This window comes from Choloepus didactylus, chromosome 12, assembly GCF_015220235.1.
Source record: "Choloepus didactylus isolate mChoDid1 chromosome 12, mChoDid1.pri, whole genome shotgun sequence".
Classification (NCBI taxonomy): domain Eukaryota; kingdom Metazoa; phylum Chordata; class Mammalia; order Pilosa; family Megalonychidae; genus Choloepus; species Choloepus didactylus.
In genome coordinates, this window is record NC_051318.1 from 6,878,581 (window position 1) to 6,895,431 (window position 16,851).

Here is a 16,851-nt window from a genome sequence, read left to right on the forward strand (position 1 = left end):
AGATCATCCAATTTATTTTTCCTTCCTGGGCAGAAAGCATTGTTTGACATTAAATATTAATGGAGGGGCTACAGAACAATGCAATTGCTCTAATTTGGAAAAGGAGGACATTTTGAATTAGAAGACTAAATTTGTGGAATATAGTATCAAAAGAAAAGCAGTTTGCTTCCACCCAAATGACTACCTATTCAGAATTCTTCCTTCCGCACAGAGGTTTTGAAATATTTGCTTTGATGAAGATGTAAATCTATGTGCCAATTGTTTCTATGGATTATAGCGCTTAAAAGATTCTTTAAAAAAAATCTATTCTGCTATTTGTTTAAATTTTTTGGATATCTTAATTCTGCTTTTAGCAGAGCAAGTGTTTCTTTAGGTTTTCGGACCTCTGCTATGCAATACAGTGGCCGATAGCCACACGTGACTACTGAGCCCCCCAAAAGTGACTAGTCCAAATCGAGATGCTCTGTACACATAAAATACCCACCAGATTGCTAAGACTTAGTACCCCAAAGAGTATGTAAAATGTATCACGAATAATTTTTAGATTGATCACATGTTGAAATGATAATATCAAAGATGAGGACCAGAAAGCCCCTCATCTGTACCCTGCCTGGCTGGACACGAGAGGGGCTCCCGCCTTCTTCCCTGGTGGTCAGTGACCTCCTCCAAAGGTCTGCGGGGGCTCCAAGGCAGCACGAGGCTCTAGTTACAATCTAATCGAATGGCTTTCAGCTGTCATTTCTCTCGGGGACTTTGGCTTCTCTGTTTTGCCCCTTTGGGCTCTTCCTTGCTTTTGCTCTCTCAGTGTCTGAAACGAGCCCTGGGCTGAGCCCTAAGGGCAGCCCGCAGCTCCTCTCCACCCACCGCCCCCTTCCTGCCTGGCAGTCGCCCCTCTTGCAGTCACACCTTCTTCCTCCTCACCCCGATTCTACTCTCTGTGGCTGAGTCAACTCACAAGGCAAAGTAACAGGCAGATGTATCACAATCCTTTATCAGGGAGCAGAATTACTTTTCAACAGGCTCAAGGAGATTAAAGGACACGTAGCAAGAAAATGATTTTTAACAACGTTCATTATTTAACAGTAATTAACAAGAAGAAACTAGTCCAACAATAGGAATGGTTAAATAAGTTGTGACAAATTCATACAGTGGAAGTGCTGGTTTGGAATGTATTATGTCCCCCAAAATACCATGTTCTTTGATGCAGTCTTGTGGAGGCAGATGTGTTAGTGTTGATTAGCTTGGAATCTTTGGATTAGGTTGTTTGCATGGAGATGTAACCCACCCAACTGTGGGTAATACCTTTGATTGGATTATTTCCATGGAGGTGTGGCCCCACCCATTCAGCAATGGGTCTTGATTTAATCATTGGAGTCCTATATAAGAGCTCAGACAGAAGGAGCTTGCTGCTGCAGCTGAGATAGGCATTTTGGAGATGGTGTTGAAAGCAGAGTTTTGCCAACAAACACTTCGGAGATACTAGCCCAGAGTTTGCCCCCAAGAAGCTGATGCAGAGACATCTTGGAGGACGCCATTTTGAAACGCAACCTAGGAGCAAGCAGACGCCAGCCACGTGCCTTCCCAGCTAACAGAGGTTTTCCAGATGCTATCTGTGTTCACAGTGAAGGTAACCTATTGTTGATGCCTTTGTTTGGACATTTTCATGGTCATAAGACTGTAATTTTGTAACCAAATAAGCCTCCTTTATAAAAGCCAATCCATTTCTGGTATTTTGTGTAACAGCAGCATTAGCAAACCAGAACAGTGGAATACTATACAACTATTAAAATCATGCTTTTGGAGACTGATGACAAAGGAAATGTTACTCATAAAAATTAATAAAGCTGGATACATACAACATGATCTGACCATATGTGAAAGAAAAATATGTAGAAAATGTTAGGAGTGACTACCTTTGGATTCTGAGGTTTTTATTTTTATCTTTATAGTTTCTGTGGTTTTCTGTATTCCATATTTTTATTTTTTCTTTATATGTAGTTTCTTTATAGTTTCTGTGTTTTAAAATTTTTATAATGAATATATATTACTCTTATAACCAGAAAAATATATACATAAAATAGGCTTTGATTTTCTAGTTTCCTATTTTAACAACTACAATATAAAAAGAATGTCACCAAAAAGCTTATCTCTCATGAAAAAAAATCACATCCTCTCTAAAGATGATATAAAATACAGTACAGTATTTTATTATACACTATAACCCTGTGTCAGTGAGGTTAATTATTACACAGTTTCCTGATATGATCTTGACTTACCATCTCCAACTGCAGTGCAACAGAAAATCAGCAGGACTTATTTAAGGGAAATTAGAGGATACGACCCAATTAGTACTTTCTGGAAATCAGTAGCATGCTTCAGTGTAAAAGTTCAAAAACAAAACCGGTTCAAAGCTAGTTCGACAGAAGTAGCAGCAAAAATATGAAATGGGCTTCGATGATCACAAAAAAAAATCTTCCAGTGATATAGACCAGATTGCTTCTGAACCTGCAAAGAAGTTAAGAAACTACGGATTCAAAGAAATCACAGCACAATCCAAAGGACAGAAAGCAGAGTCATGCCTCAGAGGTCAAGTAATTACTCATTTATATTCACTCAGGAACGGTCACTTCGTTCCAAGGTCTGCTCCAAAATTAATCATAATTTTGCTCATAATAAGCACTCTCCTCTTCTCCTCCTAGAACCACAGCAGTGTACCAGAACTGGTTTGTGGTCCCCAAGAGTCCAACATCTCATGATTCATGTTTCTTTTTCAGCAAACCTTTAGTGACCATCTCCACACATGGGCCCCCGACAAGGCACCAGCAAAGCAAAGTTGTCAAGGACCCACCCTCTGGGAAGTCTTCAAAAGTCATGTAAGGCCCAATGTTCCGTAATTTGCTCTGCTAAGTTTATCGTTTATCAGATACGGAAATTAATAGTAGCAGCATTTGACAGAAACACTGCTTTCGAAAGAATCCTTCCAACCTGAGTCCTTGGCCATCTCTCCTCCATTCGCCATCTTCTTTTTCTTGGGAAACTTGGCTCGACAGGGGCTTGGGCGTTGGGCTGTTGAGAGACGCTTCCCTGGGACTTAACTTTTTATCCTAACACTTGCAATTATTACTTTAAGTAAAGCACTAAATTTAGAGATGGGCACAGATAAAACTATGCCTAAGCTTGTCATTCACTGTCTATAAAATTTTTGCATTTTGCCTTCCAGAATTGATGGCCCCTATCCATTTTTATCATCACCCCAAAAGAGATCAAATCCAGTCACTGTTTACATTATTCAGTATTTTACAATCACCTACACCCATAACAAAACCTCTGTCACGTGCCACAAAAAGGTTTCCTAAAGGTCAGATGTATGAAATCCAGTTTCACAGCATCAAGAAGTGCAAGTGGTCAACAGCTGATGTATGTGCATAATTATTTCAAAATAAATGAACGGGAAAATGTTCAGAACTATTTGTAACTTCTACCTTTCTTTGAGTAGTAAAAAATAAGGGAGAGGGAAATGATAAAAGCAAACAATAGAAAAGCTATGAAAACCAGTAAATTCTTTCGGTTATCAAAAAAGCTGCACTTGGTACACGTGATGAATTCTTCTGGACAGATTCTTTCCAGATTTCCAGCACCCGGGAAACCGTTGTTGTCAATAATTTCCCTATAATGTTTCACGGACGTTTTGGGCTCAAACTGATTTGCAGCGTAACGATAGAGGCCAAACTTCGGAGCTGTGCGATCACTAAGCGAATAAACAAAGTATCCACGGAGATTGACGCCATCCAATAGGTAGGCTAAAACAAAAACAAAAACAAACAAACAAACAAAAATGAAACAGACAGAAACAAAGGGACAGGAGAATGGTTATAAAAACAGTTTGCACACAACACATGACGTTTACATCCCCTCAGTGCATTAGGGAAATTTTCCATACTATTTAATAAAACTTCAGGCTACATTAGATTGAATCAGATAAGGTTTTTTTATGCAAAGACACGTGGGCAAATAGCAAGACAAAGAGTGACCTAAATTAAGCAGTCAGTTCTACATAATGAAATCTACCATGACGTACTGTACTTAGGTTAAAACTTTGCGTACAGCAGCAGGTGAGATGACAGACAAGATGACTGGTGTTTTCATAGATTCATGGTGGGCGCACGTTTAGCTCAACTCCTTTATCCCTAGGAAAACACCAGGTATCCCTGGGGCTCCTTCAGTGCGGCAGGGAGCAGCCAGCGGCTCGGGGTGGCGGTGTGGTTTGTGTTGGGGGGTTTCTAGCAGGTGTTGTCGCGCGTTACCTTTCAGAGCTTCGTTCACATAGCTCTGGATGTAATACACCCTCAGCTTGTCTTGCGCCGCGAGCAGATCATCGTCAATGCCGTTGGACAGGACGTACATGGGGAGGTCCCCGTACTTGAACTTGAGCCAGCTGAGGACCCTGCGCAGCCCCCAGGGCACCACGGCCACGTGCCCGGGGGAGTAGAGCCACGTGGTGTCCGTCATTTCCTGCACCTGCAGGTACTCGTTGTATTTCGCTGGATCTTCCTTCTCCCAGTCCACGAGGGTGGTGGTGTAGTGACTCACAGCCAAAAAGTCAAAGGCGCCCTGGATGAGCTGCTTCTCCTCCTCGGTGAAGTACGGCAGCAGGGAGCCGCCTCTCTGGCCCAGCCAGTCCCTCATGGCGCGGGGGTAGTCCCCGGAGCCGAAGATGGGCTCGGCCAGCCAGCCGACGTCGAACTCCAGAACCCTCTCGGCCACCTCCCGGTCCCGCGGGGAGGAGGGGCAGGCGGGCTCCACCCAGTCGGCCTGCAGCGCGATGGAGACCTGCCCGCCCTGCGCGCGCCGGAACTCGCGGTCGTAGAGGCGCCAGGCGCGCGCGTGGGCCCGCAGCAGGTTGTGGCCGGCGCCCAGCGTCAGGCTGCGCGTGGCCGGCGGGCTCAGCGTGATCCAGAGCTTGACCAGGTGGCCGAGCTCCTGGAAGCAGAGGCGCGCGTACTCGGCGAAGGCCAGGACCGTGCGCGGGTTCTCCCAGGCGCCCTGGCGAGCCAGCGCGCGCGGCAGCCCCCGGGGCGCGGGCCCCGGCGGCCACAGGGCCACGACCGGCGTGACGTTGGCGCGGACGAGCTCGCTGGCCAGGCAGCGGTAGAAGCGCAGCACCGTGCGGTTCACCAGCGACTGGTTGCCCAGAGGCAGGAGCAGCGCCCAGTCCAGGGCGAAGTGGAAGTGGGAGACGCGCAGGTCCCGCAGCAGCGCCGTCTGCGGCCGCAGCGCCGCCAGGTCCGCGCACGACGCCTCGCGCGTCTCGGCCACCAGCCCGTCCACGCGGATGAGCCGCTTGCTGCCGTGCACGTCCCACAGGTAAACGTTGGGGTCCGTGAACTGAGACGGGGTGGCGTCTACCTGGGGAGAGGGAAGTAAAGGTGAGCTTCCCCGGGACAGCCCTGGGGAAAGAATTAAAGGCCGGACACTGAGTTTCACCCAACGAGCAGGTGGGATGAGCTGGGAATTTAAAGTATTTCTCCTGCATTTTAAGTTCCTGAGGAAGAAGACCTTCTACTCTTTTCTGCACATTTGCCGTGACCATAGTTCTCTCTAACACTTGAATGTTATGTTAATGTTAAAAAAAAAAAAATCTGAAGTTTTGGTGACCTCAGATGACTGACACTAACGATTCTCACAGGCCGGTCTATATGGAGCAAACAGAACATTTGGGAGGTTTTCCTTTTAGTATAAAAAGCCACCAATGTTATAAGACTTTCAAATTAAAAAAAAAAAAAGAAAGAAAGAAAGAAAAGAAAACTAGGCAAAAAAGAAAAAGATAAAACCTGAGGTAGTTATAACATAAAATGATACTTAAAATTAAATTGTGCTTATTAAAATTTCATTCCAAACGGAGCTTTGCTGTAAGTAGAGGAGGCAAAAGTCTCTCTGCCACCTCTTATTGGCATTAGGGACAATGACAATTTAACAAATTTAACCTGACTGGCGGAAAGGAACAATATTGTCATCCACCCAGAGTTGGATTTTCTTAAGGTAAATTTTTTTAATTTTCTAAATTATTTCCTGGTGATGATCATGACAGTAATGGTTTTGAAGTATATGAAATATAATCCTCCAAAATGAAAATAGGTATTTAGGAAAGATGGACAAATCGTAAAATCAAAATCGCAAAATCTTCAGGGAACGCAAACTGAAAGTTCACCCAGAAGACGGAGCTGCCTGAACCTCCTTCTCTCCTGAAGTAATCCCCTTCCAACAGGTTCCTCTGTTTGACCTTCCATATAAAGCAGGGGTCAGACAAATTCCAGGTTTGAACTGGTAGCAGGGATTTTGCTGCATTTTATGGGGATGTTGCAAATTAGCTGCTTTTTCTCTAGAGAAGTCAGTGCTGTGTTTGTAATAAAAAAACAGCATGTTGGAGGGAAATAGCTTTTTCTGGAAGATCATCGCTTGTAGCTCATGCACGTGTGTGTTTTCCTCACTACTGCGGGAATGCTGTCAGAAGTACTTTTCCGCTGTGCTGCACTCATGTCCCCTTGGCCTCACACAGGAGAAGATTTGCATGCTCTTTTGAAGTAAAAGTGTTCATAGCTTGAAGGAATTTTGGGATTGCTGTATTTTTATAGAGTGCCCGGTTGACTAAATTTATAACTTTACTACCATAACTGTTCCAAACAGCAGCTTTTATTTGGTCCATCTGCAAAAAAATATAAGGAACTAGGTATAATTTTTGCAAAATACTATATTTTTAAAAATTATATGATGTTTAGAAATGAGTGTTTAGGCAAAATTCCATCTGACCTCCCTCGCTGAATTATTGTTTTACTAAAAAAACTAAATAATGAATTTGCATCTCAAATGTCCTTTCTTCCTTTTAGAAAGAATGAGTATAAAACAAATTACCTACCTTTAATATGTTATGGAAGAAACTTTCTCCTAACTGGCCAATTTTAAAGAAGCTCTATTCCTCAGTATGGGGCAAGCTCTGGACCTATTTTTACTATGAGATTAGTAATTATTGGAAAACAAAGCTGGCCGCTGGGAAATCAGGTCCAAGTGACTTGACAAGCCATGCAACTAAGGCTCAGGTCACACTTCAGACAGGCTGTGCCCTTAAGGGATCTTATTTTAAAGTGTTTCTGGTGCAGCACATTCCTCCTTCATTTGAGGAATCTGAAATACTAGCCAGGAGGGAAAAATGAATTTGCATGGTTTAAAAATCACTTCTCAGAGCTTTAATACAATGTATTAAAAGTGTTGAGTGGAGCTTGTGAATTCAAACACATTTACCCCTTGGAACTGGCATAAGGAACTTAGTTTATTGTGTCCGTTAGGAAATGGGGGGGTTGGGGGACGCTGCACTATTGTAGAAAGCTCGAGGTGAAAATCAGGAAGGAGCAAGGAGCAATGGCAGCCTCTTGCCACTAGAGAGCTTCCAGAGAAGTTCACACCCAACCCTGGGGGCAGAAGTGAGGTACCCTTGTGTTTGGCGGGCTCAGCCCAGGGGGAGCACTGACAAGCTCTGCTCAGTGAGCGTGAGGAAGGACGTGTGGGCTGCTGGGCGGCTGACAATCAGACTTTACAAGGATGGTTTCTGGGGAGCAAAACCCGGGTTCTCCCCTCACCCTCCTCCGTTTTCACGCCACCCGCTGTTGCATCTGAGCACCGTTTGTTTCTCTCCTCCCTGGGGCAACTCGGATGTGCTCTCAAAACCCGCGCACTGCCTCTCGGTTCCCAGGGCGGACACACAGGCCTTCGGGGGCGCGGAGGGATGGGGGCTCCTCCCACGCGCCCCTGCAAATGCACAGAGTGGGAGTGACCTGCGGGGCAGAGCGTGGGGCAGGGGTCAGTGCCCAGCACGGTGTCGAGAGCCAGAACCAGGACCAGGGACCCTGCCGCCCCTGGCCCGGGAAGGGGAGGAGGGCAGAGGGGCTGCGGGAGGCGCTGACCCCTCCTCCCCGCTGGCCCTCCCTCCCCTCCCCCGCCAGCGCCACTCTGCCCCTCGGATCCCGCTTGAATCCCACTTGAATCCCGCTGTGGACCCCGCCTTGAGGGGGAATCAGGATGGGGAGATTCCAAAGAGCAGTGGGGCGAGGGCGACGGGAGGGAAATCCCAAGCAAGTGGGGTGTCCTTGCCGACATAGCATTTGGTGGTCTCTTAAACCTAAGGAAGGGATTTACATCAGAGCCTGCCTCTAAAACCAACTGGATTTTCTGAAAAAAGACATAAAAATGATCCAAAACAGCAAAAAAAAAACAAAACAAAACAAAAAAAGAACCTAGGATAATGATGATTTATTTTCCTACAAGTTAAAGTTTTCAACTTGATACTGATGAGAAAACAGGAACCCATGTCAACCGAAAGGCCTTTCCTCCAGGTTCTCCTGAAACGGCTGCTTATGGGGCCCATGGATCAGCTCCGAGTTCCACCGTGCTCCCTTTGGATGTGCTCCCTCCCGACGTGCTCCCCCCCTCGCCTCCGGGTCCCAGAGGTCTCCTCTGTGGTGAGCACTGTCTTCAGGCCCAGACTCCACTCTGCGACAGGCCACCCGCACCCCGCCAGCCAGCACTGTGGGTCACGTCCATAGGCCATTTGTGCAGCCATCATTTTCCCTCATGGGACTCCTTGGCCCCTCTGAAGGCGGGGGCCAAATCTTCCTGCAGTTTGTTCATGACCTGCGTGGTTTACCCAAGCAGCCCCAGTGACTGACACTGGGCTTTGTACACCGTAGGCATCCAATAAATGCTTACTACCAGATCCAAGCAAATGCTCCAAAACAAATCCCTTTAAAATTAGGGAAATTTTAAAAAATCATAATACTGAGGACTAAGTACCTAGTAGGTGCTCAGTAAATATTGGTTGACTATTATGAAGAAGTTCCATACCATTTCAGTGACTACTGCTTAAAAGTGACGTTCCAGATGGTGAATCACTGGAGCAAGGGTTTTTATTCTGGAGTATTTCGGCAAGCTTGGGGGCAGGGGCAGCCACTGTTATGCTTCGGGTGGGCTTTGCCTAACAGTCCTACCTCAACCTCAGGAGCTCCACTGGGATTTCAGCTACTTTGGAGTCTGCAAAATATCTCTCAGCTGCTTTTAAAAGGTGTGTAGACCACCATATTAAAAGAGAGTATTTTATCTTTTTATTTTCTTTCATTTCACATGTTTAAAATTTATTTCCCTTTGGGTTTGATTAGAAGTGCAAGATGAAACAAAGGTTGATTTTTGGAGAGAAGCTTGCACCCTTAAGGTGCTCATTAAGGAACCACGTTAGGCTCAAAGAATGGACAGGGCACCATGACAACTACCCAATGACGCAGCCAATGGGGAGCCTGCGGCTGGTTTCCCCCCCCCCACTTACTTGAATGTTGTTGTCCACAGTTCCCCAGGCAAAGTCACAGGGAAATGTCCCTTCCAGGGGTTGGTTTTCTGGTGAAGGAGGGAAGCCATTTCTCTCTATCAGCTTTTGGTAGAACAAGGCTGAAGACTTGGGCAACAACTTCTTATCCGGGCTTAGAAAATCGACGTAGAAGAGTCCACGCCGGATGCTGTAGCCCCTGTGCCACTCGAAGCCGTCCATGAGGGACCACGCCGTGTAGCCGATGACATGGACCCCGTCCAGCCTGATGGCTACAAAGGGAAGACAGGACAAGAATGATGTGAAACTTTGGTGGGTGTCCACCTCATGATTTAAGAGCATTTGTGTACCTAATGGAACAAATTTAGTATCATGTTTATTGTTTGGTCAACCAATGGTGAGTCTTACTCACAGAAGGCTGTTAACCCTACAAATAAATGTCTTTACAAATAAGCCGATCTCCAATGTATTTTTATTTGGATTCTCCAGCACTGAAATGAGGTAGTTCTTTATTTCCAGTGTGTGCTCCCCGAGGGCTTGGAAAAAGTCTTGTTCCACTTTCTATCCTTGGCACCTAGACTTGGGTCTGATTCAGTGAATGAATAAAACCTTTAAAAATTATGACCTACTTACTGATTTCTTTCTCCAAAATGTATTTGTGTTCAGTGCAAGCAATAAGAACTGAAAAGCATGTACCGTGAGCTAGAAGCTTGGATATTATTTTATGCTTAATATACTCTAAAAAATCTAGATTAGTAACTTGAAAAATCAAGTAATTTCACACATTATCACCCATTTCACATTTGTAAAATGAATTTAAAAAAAAAAATTAAGTTCTTCAAGGCCCCAAATTAGAAAGGTGTCACATAAATAATTCCTACTACTGCCAAAATGAATTAAATAACATGAATCCACATTGCTAATTATAGATAATCTCAAGGATCACATCACCAATGGATTTTGACGGGAAGTTAGAATTTACCCGCGATACTACCTTTTAAGGTTTCCATGACAAACTTTTTGAGGTAATACATGTATTTGGCGTCATCTCTCTTGGTGGTCCCTGAGACGAACCAACCGTTCTCCACAATAAATATCGGAGGATGGTTATATTCCAGGTCAACCCAGGAGAGCAGCGGCCTCAGGCTGGGAGATTCCAGCTGCTGGAACTTCATGCGAGGGTCCAAGAGCTGAAAACTCAAGGTTGGTCCGAATGAAAGAGCGAAAAAGTCAGCTGTTCCCTTGATGAGCCTCTTCTCAGATTCAGTAAAATCGGGCAGAAGGGACGAGAGGTTATTCTTCATGCTCTCAGGGTAGTCTCCGTCGATAAAGATGGGTTTGGCAAACCAGCCGAGCACAAAGTCAAGTGACTTTTGGCACTCTCTGACCCCATGGTCGTTCATTCTGCGAGGGTTGACCCAGTGGGAGCTGAGGGCGATGGACACCCAGCCCCGCTGTGTCGGCCGGAAAGAAGTGTTGTAGAGATGCCAGACTTTGGCATGAGCCTATAAAGAGAAAAAACATATGAATCAATCTCTGTCTGTGAGCGGAAATGTAATATGGATCCAAATCCCCAGCTCTAGCTGTATCTGTTCCCAACCAGACTAACCAATAAATTATCACCTGGAACCAATAAATTATCTTGGAGGTAGGTAACTGCACCTGAGCTGTACAGGACTGGAGCTGTTTCCCTTGTTTCTCAGCAGCTGGCAGGAAAAGGTGAATTTCGGTGTCCAGTAGTTATTGTTTGTATTTTGCAAAGTTAATGAAATAAGAATCTGTCAAAATATCTTACTATTTAATTGACTTTGGATTATGTACTTTTTAATTCATGGGTTTCAGAAAACAACTCAACCTTACATCTGTGAATCACACCAGGAATTTCTAAACAGTATTATATATTATTGATCCTAACAGACTGGGAGTTTTCAAAGTGACTCACATTACTGGAGTCAATTATATATGTTTAATGCAATTTTATTGAAATATATTCACATCCCATACAATCACCCAGAGTGTACAGTTGTTCACAGTACCATCATACAGTTGTGCATTCATCATCACAATTTTTTGAACATTTTCATTATTCCAAAAAATAAGAATAAGAATAAAAGTAAAAAAAGGGCACCCAAAACATCCCATACCCCTCCCCCCAACCCCCCATTATTCATTTAGTTTTTGTCCCCATTTTTCTACTCATCTATCCATACACTGGATAAAGGGACAATGAGCCATAAGGTTTTCACAATTACACAGTCACACTGTATAAGCTATAGAGTTAAATAATCATCTTCAAGAATCAAGGATATTGGATTGCAGTTCAACAGTTTCAGGTATTTTTTTCTAGCTATTCTAATAAAAACTAAAAAGGGATATCTATATAATGCATAAGAATAACCTCCAGAATGACCTCTCAACTCCATTTAAAATCCCTCAGCCACTGAAATTTTATTTTGTTTCATTTCTCTTCCCCATTTTGGTTGACAAAACTTTCTCAATCCCATGATGCCAGGTCCACACTCATCCCTGGGAGTCATGTCCCATGTAGGGGGGTGAGGGCAGTGAGTTTACCTGCAGAGTTGGCTTACAGAGAGAGGCCACGTCTGAGCAACAAAAGAGGTTCCCTGGGGATGACTCTTAGGCACAATTATAAGTAGGTTTAGCCTCTCCTTTGCAGTAACAAGCCTCATAAGAGAAAGCCCCAAGATCGAGGGCTCAGCCTACTAAATTGGTAGTCCCTAATGCTTGCAAGAATTGGGTGAAAAAGTTTAATATTTCCACATTTTCCCCAGTCCCTCAAGGGGGCTTTGCAAATACTTTTTACTCTCTGCTCAAATTACTCTGGGATGTATTGGGGCTTCACATTAAACTGTACAAACCAACCAGATCTCACTACCTATTCAAGGTTCCGTGTATTTACGGTGTTCGAGTAAACTGATCATACAAGTTAAATTATATAGTCTGCTACAGAAAATATAGATTTTGCAACAAGTACACATCTTTTCCTTTGGTCTCACACAGAAGTTAAAGTTTTAAAACACAGTCAATATCATCCTTTACCCTTTAGTCTGATTTACCTTAGTCCTAACCAAGTCCATTTCACTCATATCTCTAATTGACCTCTGACCTTTTTTCACTTCTTTATCACTTGCTGCATGGGGCAATGCCGACACTCACAGCTGCCGAACTCTGGCTCTGAGTCTCAGGTGCCACGTGGATACCCAGAATTCCGGGGACTGACCAGGTCACACACAAACAGCTCAGAATTTCAGAATTTAGAAATAACTGTTACAGCTCATGAATAGATGTGACTGCTGTAAAAGCTTACAATCCAGGCACCTTTACAATAAGACTTCCCCTGATAACCTGTGCTCTCAGATTCAGTTCTCAGACTTTGCACATTATTGTTAGTCCATATTAGTGAGGCGTAATAATGTTTGTCTTTTCATTTCTGGCTTATTTCACTCAACATACTGTCCTCAAGGTCCATTCACCTAGTTACCTACCTCACAACTTCATTCCTTCTTTCACCCCTCAATATTTCATTGTATGTATACACCACAGTTCACTATTCCATTAATGGCTGATGTACCCTTAGGCCACCTCCATCCATTGCAAATCATGAATACTGCTGCCACAGAAACCAGTATGCAAAGGTCCACTGGTCTCCCAACTCTCAGTGCCTCCAAGTATACACCCAATAATGGGGTTGTAGGACCATATGGCAACCCCATACTTAGCTTCCTGTGGAACCACCACACTGCCCTCCAGATGGGCTGCACCATTCTACTTCCCCACCAACAGTGATTAGGCATATCCCTCCCTCCACATTTTCTCCAGCACTTGAATCCCTCTACTTATTTTTTAAACAGTTTTATTCACACACAGTACAATCCATCCTAAGTAAACAATCAATGATTACTGCTATAATCACAGTTATGCATTCACCACCACAATCTATATAAGGATATTTCCATTTCTTTTGCAATGAAAGAGGAAGAGGAGAAAAAAATTAAGAAGAAAAGAAATAAAAGAAGAAAAAAATAAAGATGCAATGAAAAGTTCATACAAAAACAATAGCAAGAATCACATACCACTCCAATTTATCCCTGTCTTTTAGACATTTAGCTTTGGTATATTGCCTTTGTTACAATTAATGGAAGTACATTACAATGTTACTGTTAACTATAGACTCCAGTTTACATTAATTATATTTTTCCCCTATACTGTCCAATTTTCAACACCTTGCAATTTTTGACATTTATTTGTTCTCCCTCATGTAAAAACATTCTTATATTTGTACACTTAATCACCATGATTCACCACTCTGCTTTTCACTAAGTTATACAGTCCCAGTCTTTATCTTCTTTCTTTCTATTATCATACTTGCCCCTAGCCTTCCTCTTTCAGCTTTACTCACACTTATCTTTGTTCAGAGTACTTACAATATTATGCTACCATCACACAGTATTATGGTATCCATTTCTGGATCTATACAGTCAATCCTGTTGAACACTCTGTACTCCTTCAGCATCAAATGCCCAATCTCTACCCTCCTTCTATTGCCTGGTAATGTCTGTTCTCAATTTTAACTCTCAAGGTTTGCTCATTAATGTTAGTTCATATTAGCGAGACCATACAGTATTTGTCCTTTTGTTTCTGGCTAATCTCACTCAACATAACGTGTACTGTCTACCATTTTGTCTTTTGGATTTTATATGTGATATTTTGTTTTTATTTTTTCTCTCTCTTTTTACTCTTACTGATAGTCTTCATTTCTACATTCTTCTCTGAACCTCTCTCCTGTCTTTTCCTATCTGTTTGTAGTGCTCCCTTGAGTATTTCCTATAGAGCAGGTATCTTGCTCAGAAACTCTCTCAGTGTCTGTCTGAAAATATTTTAAATGCTCCCGCATTTTTGAAGGACAGTTTTGCTGGATATAGAATTCTTGGTTGGCAGTTTTTCTCTTTCAGTATCTTGAATATATCATGCCAGTGCCTTCTCACCTCCATGGTTTCTACTGAGAAATCCACATATAGTTTTATCGAGCATCCCTTGTATGTGATGGATTGCTTTTCTCTTACTGCTTTCAGAATTCTCTCTTTGTCTTTGACATTTGATAATCTGATTATTAAGTGTTTTGGAGTAGGTCTATACAGATCTATTCTGTTTGGGGTACACTGCACTTCTTGGATCTGTAATTTAGTCTTTCATAAGAGATGGGAAATTTTCAGTGACCATTTCCTCTATTATTGTTTGTGCCCCTTTTCCCTTCTCTTCTCCTTCTGGGACACCCATGAAACATATACTCATGGGCTTCATGTTGTCATTCAGTTCCCTGAAACCCTGCTCATATTTTTCCATTCTTTTCCCTATTGTTCTTTTTTGTGTAGGATTTCAGCTGTCCTGTCCTCCAGTTCATGAATCTGTTCTTCTGCCTCTTCAAATCTGCTGTTGTATGTCTCCATTGTGTTTTTCATCTCTTCTGTTTGTGCCTTTCATTCCCATAAGTTCTGCCATTTGTTTTTTCAAGCTTATGAATTCTTCTTTATGGTCACCCAGTGTTTTCTTTATATCCTTCATCTCTTTTGCCACCTTTTCCTTCAGCTTGTTGATTTGATTTAGATTTGTTTGAACATCTTTAATTAGTTGTCTCAACTCCTCTTGTATCTCATTTGAAGTGTAAGTTTGTTCCTTTGACGGGGCCATTTCCTAGTGTGACTCATAATTTTTTGTTGTCTAGGCATCTGGTTTCCTTGATTACCCCAATCAAACATTCCCAGACCAGATGGGAAAGAAGGTATAATCAGTATCAAGTTTCTAGTTCTTATGCTGTGATCTTAGCCCTTTCACCCATTCCAGACTGTATGCCTGGTCACAGGTGTCCCCCAAACAGTTGTTCCAGACTATTTACTAGTTGTTCCTGGCTATTTACTAGTTGCTCCCTACACTGCCATCTTGTCCTGCCTCTGGAATCAATTTCTATTTGGCGTTCATCTCTTATAGCTACAATTCTAACACATCCTCACAATCTTTCTCTTCCCTAAAAAGAATCAGTGCAAAACCTTAAAGGACCAACTGCAATTTTTAACCTTGGCCCAATGTCCAGAATGCTGTGACCGTGCTGGCTTCCTGCACACCCAGGCTGAAGGCACAAGCCAAGAGCACAGAACAACTAAAGGCAGCTGCAAGGAGCTGGGAGTTCCCTGCAGTGGTGAAGAGTGGCTCCCATAAAGTCTTACTGACTCCTGATATTTTATTTTCACTTATTTTCTTTTTTACAAAGAATAGTGAGAGTTATAGCTTTTCCTTCCCTATCCGAATGAAATGGCTCTCTCCCTTTAAATTCTTTGATTTACTTTCCCTATTTTTCTCAAAATACAAGTGCTACTTATCAGCCTTTCTCCTACTAACATACCCTCTTTGAAACCTCCATTCTAATTCTTTTTACTCCTTATGTTCTCCGAAATGATCAAGCCAATTTTCATTGCACTCCACAGACCCAAAGAAGCTTTTTCATCTAGAATGCCAAATAGCCTCTTCGTTTTTCCTGAATATTCTTCCTGTGGCTCATTACAGAGCCAGCATCCAAGAATAGCCTCATCACCCTTCCTAGGAGTTCAGCCAAACCTTTCAATAGGATAAAATAGTTTCTGTCTTTCATTTTCAGTTTCTTAGTGGATAGCTCTTAGGTTTCATTTCACCAAAGCGCATTTTTTTTCATGACCTGAAGCAGCTTTCTTAATGCTAAGACTGATGTGGAAATAAAGTGCTGATCAAAAGAACAACGGCCTTTGTCTTTGTGACCCAAGAGGCCTGGGGCTCCATGGTGCAAGCACCTGCTGACTTTGTGATGGCCCCTCCCTTCTCTATCGTCCTCTGCACTGCCTCCCCATGACAGGAAATTGCATCATGTCCTTCAACAGTTAAACAGGGGAGAAAGGGGGCAGTCCCAGCTGCTACTCGGGAATCAGCAACCCAACTTGGGACCGAGAACCAGGGGCCTTGCCTAATTTGGCCCATGTTGAGGCCTTGGGGACAGTCCTGTGCTAAATGCATCAGGCAGCCATCTGTAGGCAGAGCAGGGTTGGGCAGGGATGGGAGCCACCTAAGAGCTCCCTCACCTGAGCCAGCCTTGCAGGTGGTTGTGTAGGAGCCATAGAATAGAACTGCTCGCAATCGTGGGCCACTGTTACAACTTTGAGTCATCCAATATGGCTCAGGGCAGGTTTGGTGGGAACTGATAAATGACCTGGGCCTTAGGGCAGGGCTCACCTGGTCTTTGATGCCTTTGACCACATTACTTATCCCCAGTAAGCCTCACCTTCCTGTCTCTTCGCAGGGCTGTCTTGAGGATTTAACAAGATAATTTCTGTAAAGCATCCAGCACAAAGTTTGTATACAGCAGGCACTCCATTATTGCCATAACAGGTGAGCAGACAGAAAAGGAAGAGCAGTCAGGTAAAGGAAACACCACCTGCAGCTGC

General features: G+C 43.4%; 1 protein-coding gene across 1 annotated transcript in view; it reads right to left on the reverse strand.

Moving 5' to 3' along the window:
- Positions 1 to 1,643: 1,643 nt before the first annotated feature.
- The window catches only part of KL (klotho), a 56,104-nt gene continuing 40,896 nt past the window's right edge, over positions 1,644 to 16,851 (reverse strand). The window contains exons 2-5 of the mRNA XM_037800180.1: positions 10,359 to 10,869; positions 9,368 to 9,636; positions 4,305 to 5,406; positions 1,644 to 3,800 (exon numbers count right to left, since the gene is read on the reverse strand). Of these exons, the coding sequence (XP_037656108.1) occupies positions 3,466 to 3,800; positions 4,305 to 5,406; positions 9,368 to 9,636; positions 10,359 to 10,869 (2,217 nt within the window). The 3' untranslated portion in view covers positions 1,644 to 3,465. The remainder of the gene's footprint in view (positions 3,801 to 4,304; positions 5,407 to 9,367; positions 9,637 to 10,358; positions 10,870 to 16,851) is intronic.